Here is an 8,909-nt window from a genome sequence, read left to right as displayed (position 1 = left end):
TCACGGAGAAATAAGGCATTCATAACTCTAATACCTGCAAGAAAAGACAATGAACCAGATGAGAATATTATCAAGGAACGTAATAAGCAAGAGAAAAATAAGAAACATGAAAGAATGAGAATATCTACCGGCATTCTCCTTCAGCTTAATTTTTGCTGGACTTAACCCGGCGTGGCACAAGAGATCCTCTGATAATAGTTGGGGAACACTAAAGCATCGATCTCCTAATACTCTCATTATGCGCAGATATTCCTTATCTTTCTTGTAAACGTTGGAAAGCATAGGTTTGGTGAAGGTAGGGTACCAATCCGTGAAACAAGTCAATTCCTTTTGAGGCTGAATAAAGAAGAAATATTTTTTCCAGTCCTTCACATGACTGGGGGCCCCGTCAAAAAGTTTATGGCTAGACCGGGAGGTCACATAAAAAGGTCCTTCTTTCGACTTGGATAAGACCAGGAAATAGGAGAACGTGGTGCAACTTAAAGGAAGGTCTAAGACCCGGAATAACACGACGAAACAGCATATCGAGCGGAATGCAATGGGAGTGAGTAAACCTAGATGTACCTTATAGTAGGTGCTCAACTCCTGAAGGAAGTCCCATAAGGGAAAACGAAGACGGGCATCGAGATGGTGCTGAAAGAAAGTATAGCAGCCCTTGGGGGCTAGGTAGGGTCGGTCGTCGGGGGTAGGAATGATGATCTGGTAGGAGGAAAGAATATGCAACAAAGTCCTAAGTTTTGACTTGCTATTATGACGAATGTGGGACGACAAGTGACCGTACCATAGGTTATCGCGTTCGATTTGTTCATCTGTTGAGTCACGTGACGAACTTCTTTACCAGAACGACTATGGATGGTGACTTCCTCCTCAGGAGAATCAAGGGTGAAGTCAGGATCTTCTACGGAAGTCCCACTCTCATTAGACCCGCTAGATCTCTCGGAAGCACTCGAATAACTAGACTCAGACGCGGAAGAAGACATAACTATCAAGGCTAATCAAACGAATAATTAAAGAAGCAAACTAACCCGGAGGAAGTGTGAAGAAATACTCGAGAAAAAGATTAAAGGCGGCGAGCACATGTGCTGGGCGAGCGCGGGGGCTAGGCGAGCGTCCTGGCGGCGAGAAGCGCGCTGGGCGAGCGTGCACACTCGGGCGAGGGGCGGGCTGACGGAGGGGAGGCGCGCTGTACGCGGGGGCGCTCGTGCGGGGCGAGGGCGCTCCGGACGAGCGTGATGCGCGCTGGGGTGAGCGCTTCGGCAGAGGCGAGGCGCCCGAGCGTGCGCGCGGTGGCAAGCGCTTGGCGAGGCTGTGCGCGGGATCTGTGCGTTCGGCGAGGACGAGCTCGGCGAGCGTCCGGGGGTCAATTTGCTGGGCGAGCGTGCGGGGGGGTCTACTTGTTGGGCGAGCGCGCAGGCAACGAGCGCGCGAGGGTCTGCTTGTTGGACGAGGGCACGCTAGGCGCTGGGCGAGGTCGTTGGCAGACGCTCTGCGAGGTTGTGCGCTGCGCACTCGACGAGAGCGCGCGGGCTCGCCCTCGGCAGGGAAGAGTTTGCTCGGCGAGGCAGGCGCTGGGCGAGCGGGGTGGGCGAGACTGCACGGCGAGGGCGAGGGTGATGGTGAAGCTGAGCGCTGGCGTCCGCGGAGGGACGGCGAGCGCAAGGCTTGGGGCGCGGCGAGCTGGGGTCGGCGAGGGCGAGGCTTGGGGCGACCGCGCGCGGGGCGAGGGGGAGATGGCGAGGCGAAGGTGATGGTGAGGCTGGGCGCTGGCGGGTTGAGCGCTGTGAGGGGCGGCGCTGCGAGGGATGTAGAGTGCGTGAGGGTATGGCGAGGTGGAGCGATGGCTTGTGCGGGTGACGGCGTCGTGATGATGGAGCGGCGCTAGGGTTAACGCGCAGGTGAAGCGTGGGCAGGGGAGAGCTGGTGAATGGATTTAAGAGGAAATTCTATATGGGTGAAGTGAGAATGAAGTGAGGAAGGAACCTATATTTATAGGGAAGGCCCAGACCAAATATTTCCTTTCAAAGCAGGATTTCGATGTGATTTGTTTCCAAATTTTAGGAGACTGACGAGCGGTAGGGAGAAAATACACAACTCGCGCCCGATGTACCGAGGGCAACACAATTAATCGAACTTCGAACCTACGATTCAGTTCGACTCGGGAGGGGGAGACTGGTGATACCCCATGGATGGGCCCATCACCCCCGGTCCATCCCTAGCCCAAATGAAAGGCAGACTCATCAAGAGCCCAGATATTCTCCTATAAATACCAGGTTTGAGTGTTTGATTTGGCATTCACTATATTGTTTTTCAGCAGCATCCTTAGTTGCTCCGTCTTATATCCACAGTCTCTGACTTGACCGTCAGAGGGGCTACGCTAGGACATCCTCCTGGCCTCCTTCTAACGGTCTTATTCGTGATTTCAGGCTCAGGGTAATCTCGAAACCTGCGTCTGGACTAGTGACACTGGCTGGAATCGGACTTTAAATTTCCCGTGAATATCAACGTGCATGCTGATAAGAGTACCTTTCTTCGATTTGATAAATTCAATCTCAAGTACAACCCTTGTGGACAGAGTCGGCTTAGGGAGATCTTTCTGAAGCAGGATAATCTCATCCAAGGTCTGTTCCGTATGCAAAGAAGTATATGTATGCTTGCCTTTTAAAGCGATGCTTGATGATATCTAATGTGATTAATTTGTCGGAGATAATAACGTGGGCAGAAAAGCTAGTCTCAATGCATTACTTTTTTGAAGGAACTGTTGATATTATTTGGGCGGAAAATTTACTCTCTTTCTATCCAAAATCTCTTAAAACTTGCTCCCGTTGAACTTAGATATCTTTTGAAGAGTAATTGTGTATACCAACTAAACTTTGGCCATTGGATACAGAAAAATAGACACTTATTATCTTGTCCCTGCTGAATTTCAATCAAAATTCACTACTATGTTTCCTATCATTATAATGACAATGAAATGGCACTGCGAAATCTGTTAACTGGATGCTAGATCGTTTATATTTCAGTGCTTTAAGATGAGGCGAAATTTTCAGGCTAATCAGTGGTGGGATAACTAGAATAATCGTCAAAGCTTTTCCTCTTGAGAAATTTGATTAGGAATGCTTAAAGCTTAAGGATAAAATTACTTCAAATTGTCTTCTCTTTCCAGGGCGCTTCCTGGCTGAAGTGACAAAGCAGGTTTTGTCAGATCTGGAAGTGAGTAAGTACCAGGTGAGGCTTCATCTGCGGTTGTTTTTTCTGTTCTTTTTTTTTTTTTTTTTTTGTTCTGCTTTTGGATTATAACTCCAGCAACTAGTGCTCACTTCCAATACCCTACATTTTATACATAATAATGTTGTCTATTAGTGGAATCATATGCGTATACAATAATCTGAATGTTGAAGAATTGAAAAGGCAACCAATCAAGGTATATATTAAATCCATAAAGCTTCATCATCATACTACTATTTCTTGCTTTTGGCACATAATGCTATTTAAATCCCTCGATGCACATCCTATGTCTGTGTCAAGGGAGGACTCTTACTTTCTCTATTTGATCGCTTACTGGTCATTTCCTCAACAAGTAGGCGAACTAAAATGTCTCTCTGGTGACCAATATCATTGCTCACATTTACTTTAGACTAGTATCCCTTGGAATGCATCCCTGCACAAAAAAAATCTTATGTAAAATATTTTAAAATTAATTAAATTAAAATAAAAATATATATAGATTATTGTTATATGATTTTGGTTTTTATAATAATTTTTAAATGAGAAATATGCTAATTTGAATTTGGATAAGATATAGGTAAGATTCAAATAAATTTGTATACTAATAAATTTACAATACTATATTTTTTCTTGAATAAAGAATGTTAAATAAAATAAAGATAAATTTGGTATTTAATAAAAAGACGTACCATGACACCAAAATTTGTTATAATATGATCTCGAGTTTAATAATATAGGCTATATAGTATAGATATGTGGGGTGACTGATGTCTGGAAATTGATGATTTTGAAGCTTTTCATCTGTTGTGTTTGTCAGACAATGCTACATTTCTGGGACCTAATGTGACATGACCTGTTGTTTGTCTTTACCGATAATCTCTTGGTTAATGAAGGCAAAGAACAAAGTCCTGTCCAGATGAGATAGGCACGATATCATCCTTTAAAGCTGGGTGCTTCTTGCCATACGTTTGAAATGCTTGTGTTAATTTATATTTTTGAAATCAATCAAATATATGTATGCAAAATGAGGCCACTATCACTCTTAGCTAAGTAAATGCTAATATTTTTTGAGATCCATTTGGAGGTACCCGAGAACGACTTCTTTAGTGTACATTCTTTTTAAAGAACCAACTTACACTTTTGTAACAGAGAGTTTGACAAGGTCAATTCTTTAATTGGTAATTGATGAAATTAGATTGTTGAATGCCACCAACTTTACTCAGTTTCCATGAATTCCAATTTCATCATATTCTTTGTAGTTGGCTGAGTATCGGATATCAATTTATGGGAGGAAGCAGAGTGAATGGGATCAGCTGGCAAGTTGGTTCGTGAACAATTGCCTTTTTAGTGATAATGCAGTTTGGTTGATTCAGGTAACTTGAAATAATGTTTTTGGTTTGTTACAACGCCTGACTATATAAAATAAGGGTGTATTTGGCTTGATTTATTTGGAACGAAAAATTTTAAATCCATAATAATAAATTCATTAGTTTATTTTGATAAATTCATTTAATGGATTTTTAATCCTTAATTAGTTTATTTTTGAATCATTGTAATGGATTTAAATTCTTCTCCACATCGAGTCATTTCAAATACTTCTTTCAAATATTACCTCCAACCCAAATGCATCCTTAAATGATTGTCTTATGATTAGGATACTTAATTTTTCCTTTTCTTTTTACCAGTGTAACATTTAACCTTTACATGACTGTAATTCTAGTTTAATAACTTTTGAACCGAGGAGTTATTATCAACAAGTGCATCCACACTAACGATTTTACGCTAGTAGGTTTTGAACTTCTATTTACTTGAATTTTAGGATCTAGCCTCTCGAAAGAGTACTCGTACTCTGGTTGCATACGTGATACGTCCCTGTACTTTGAGCTTTTAAATTACCGTTAAAACCTTGCCATTATGGTAAAAGTAGCCAAGTGGACTAACAATGGAAAATGTTGGCTGGTTTGGTTGCTTGATCCTGCCCTGTTCATTATTTTATCCTATTTCTGTAGCAACTTTTGAGCTGTTCTGTTATTTGTTCCTTTTGTCCCTCATGTAGGCCGACTTAGCGGTTAGCCCCTTTCATCGCTCGTGGGTTGTGCCTCACATTGCCATGCTTCCACAAGTTTTTATCTGACGAATTTTTTAGAGTTATCTTTGTTTGACATGTATTTATTTTACTGGTTCAATTGTGCAGCTACCAAGGTTATACAATGTCTATAGGAGTATGGGAACGGTCACATCCTTTCAGAACATAGTTATTTAGGGCGCAAGGCGCACTAAAGCGATAAGGTACCTTGGAGGATCATTCAACATTCAATATTATGGCTTTTTCAATTCTCTTTGGTGTATTAAATCTGAGATATCCTGTAAAAAACGTATTTTCATGATACAAACATTCCTCTCTCAAGGCCCGTTACGATTATTTGAGTGATTTATTATTTTATTGAGAATCAAGTGTTTTTTCCTTAGTTTCCTCTTTATGACCATAAATCACGACAGATGTGAGGATATTAATTTGACTCAAGTTTTTTCCATCTTATGCTTACTATTCGCATGGTAGTTTGACAAATTTCTTGATGTTTTAGCCTGGATGACTGGTATTTTTTGATGGTTTTTCATATTATGTGAGGAATTTACTTGGCACAAGTCTTGTTTGGTAAACCAAGTTTAAAATCAACAGGGTGATATCAGTTATATGCAGGCTCTTCCTAACTTGTTTTGTTAAAGGATTTATAAACCTTATGTAACTAGCATGAAATATGCTTGAAAAAATATATTTGTTTCTTCTAATTTGATTTGTCAACATGCTGTCAAAGTTGCTTGCCACCCATCCAAATAATCAATTTACTGTTATTTTCGTAATTGTTTGACACACACTATATGATTTTCTCCTCCTTTTCTTCGTGCGCAGTGACTTTTTTTATTTTCTATTATGAGATATCTAGCTTCGTGCCAAATGTTTCTCAATTAAGGTTGTAGGATTTGATGTCGTAGATGATGAAAGTAACCGGAGAGACGCCCTACGAAACACATGCCACATCCTTCAGAGTGGACAAATGAATTCAATCCTGCCTTTTCTGATTATGCTTATTACTGCTATGCAAACTTGTATACACTTAATAAGGTCATTTTTATTTAAATTACGTGAAATGAAGCAGTTGTCAGCTTGGATAAACATCTAAATCTTTGCTAGAAGTTTTGCTTGTTGACTTCTAATTTCAAGTTCTCACCCACATGTTAATTCATGTTTTGATAAATTTCCTTCAGCTACGTGAAGTAAAAGGATTGCCAACAATAAGATTTACCTCAATGCGGGGAGGTTTTATTCTGACTCACCTTTTTCTAACATGAAGATGTCTCATAGTTTTTATTCTAAAATTTGTTTGTCGTCAAGCAGGTTGGTGATACTGACCATTTAGCCGCTGGGTTTCTTCTGTGCCATAATATATCACATGGTATTAATTTGCGGAAGTCCCCAGTTTTGCAATATCTTTACTATCTTGCTCAGGTTTGTTACTTAACTGTTGCCTCATCACTTAGCTGAGACCGAGCAAAACTTTTTCTATAAATTCGTGTAGAACATATGAAATGGAATTCTTGTGTACCATTTAGAATTCTTAAAAATGCTATACTACTTGAAGTTGCAGAAGCAAGTTGTTTAAAAATAAAAACTCTTCAATCTAGATGCCACATCTTTTGTAACATCTCAGGCTCAGCACATGCTATTCTGGAAATTTAAGCGAATGCAAGATGGACTGTTTAGATTGAGTATTTCATGGTGGCTGCTAATTTGTTGTAAAACATCTCAGTACTATTCTATATTCGAGTTTCTCCTCTAATTACTCATGTTTTGATTTATTTCTTCCTGTATATTTTGCATTTGAGATATAACTAGTTTTCATAAGCTGATTTTCATTTCCAGATTGGTTTAGCCATGTCTCCGCTAAGCAACAACTCGCTTTTCTTGGATTACCATCGGAATCCATTTCCTATATTCTTCCTACGTGGCTTCAATGTCTCCCTCTCCACTGATGATCCTCTACAAATTCACTTGACAAAAGAACCTCTTGTGGAAGAATATAGTGTAGCTGCAAAGGTTTCTTTCCTTCTATCTTTCCCATTTTTCATTTCCAACACATGCATATATCGTAAAAATAATTATCAGGTGTGGAAGCTTAGTTCATGTGATCTCTGCGAAATAGCTCGGAATTCTGTCTATCAGTCTGGTTTTACTCATGCAGCCAAGGTTGGAATATGATGCTTTTGATAGCATTATAAATTGACACGACTGTTGAATTTTGTTTGAATATAAAAAAAATGTATCCTGAAAGACTCTACATTGAGATATATCAGAGTTCTAGTAATAACTGATATTACCTCAGCTTATTAAAATTTTCGTGTTGATTTTTTCAAGTATATCAAAGAAACAGTCAATTTGGAAATTCTTCAATGTATTGATTGTTAATAGATATGATTTTGATTGTCCTTTTAGTTACACTGGCTTGGAGATGAATATTTCAAAAGAGGCCCTTTAGGAAATGAAATACACAAGACTAATGTACCCAACATTCGCATTTCCTTCAGACACGAGGTTAGCTTTGATTCGTGTTTCTTCCTCGTATCACCAATTGTGGTATATATACTTAATTTCCGAAAGATCTAGTGTTCTCGGGCTGATTTTAATTGGAAAAATTGCATCTGAGTTCATTGTAACATGCTAGTTACTTTCAATTTCCGCCGTCTCTAATGGGGCATTTTTGCAGACATGGGTAGCGGAGATGCAGTATCTTTATGGAGGAGGCCTCCTTCGGAAGTTGAGCACTAATGCAAATTTTCATGGTAACAGAATTCAATAACCTTTCTTATAACACAGATTACAATTTGAACCACCATTCACCGTTCGAAATAGCCAAACTATTGAATTCATCTTATCGGCATGATATTTTTAGCATTTACGTGCCTACTACACCATCCTCTTGAAAAACCGAATGCTCTACCATCGCGTTTGTTGGTAAACCACATATTAGATTGCTTGAAGCTCAAATTCCGAAGAAGATGTCGTCTGGGCCTAGTTTTGTCTCTTCGTGTGGTGAAGAGGATGTAACATGGAATTTATTCCAATTTACAGTTATGTTAATATGTTTCAGTGCTTTCATTATAGTCTTTTAGAAATAAAATATTGAAATTCTGTAATTTGATTTGATATTATAAATTTATGATCAACAACAAGATTTTATCGTAATTCTTTTTTTGGAGGGTTTTCGTTCACAAACTCAGATTTGGACGAGGTACCACAAGTGTGGTGGCGGATAGTTGTCTCGTGGATATAGGCTTGCTTTTCTATTTTCTCTCTTTTTTCACCGGTCGTATACTCTTCAGAGTCCGAAATTATATCAGTAAGTTGGTTAGTCATTGACTTACCATATTTCAGAATTTTTAATATACGATTATAAAAATAAAAGTAGGTCTCTTGATCGTTACAAAAGTTTTTGCCAAAAATAGCCATTACACCATGATTTGCAGGGACAGAGCTAAGATTTTTATAAATTTAGTATTCTAAAATAATTAATTACTAAAAATTTTGAAATATATATAAGACTTAACAATATAAATAAATAATTTTTTGACTTGTAGAGAAATGTTGATTTAAAACAAAACTCAATTTCTTATAATGGAAATTTAAA

The 8,909-nt window shown here is 39.2% G+C and overlaps 1 protein-coding gene across 1 annotated transcript; it reads left to right on the top strand.

Moving 5' to 3' along the window:
- The first annotated feature begins 1,747 nt into the window (after positions 1-1,747).
- LOC142520324 (AMP deaminase-like) lies at positions 1,748-8,081 on the top strand. Its single transcript, XM_075623326.1, has 8 exons — positions 1,748-1,850; positions 3,164-3,225; positions 4,485-4,598; positions 6,623-6,733; positions 7,148-7,321; positions 7,391-7,471; positions 7,718-7,858; positions 7,947-8,081. Exons 1-8 carry the CDS (start codon positions 1,748-1,750, stop codon positions 8,079-8,081), a joined length of 921 nt encoding a protein of 306 aa, XP_075479441.1.
- The last annotated feature ends 828 nt before the right edge of the window (positions 8,082-8,909 follow it).

The sequence above is a fragment of the Primulina tabacum genome, chromosome 12, assembly GCF_025594145.1.
Source record: "Primulina tabacum isolate GXHZ01 chromosome 12, ASM2559414v2, whole genome shotgun sequence".
Taxonomy (NCBI): Eukaryota; Viridiplantae; Streptophyta; class Magnoliopsida; order Lamiales; family Gesneriaceae; genus Primulina; species Primulina tabacum.
This window is presented reverse-complemented; position numbering and strand designations above follow the sequence as displayed.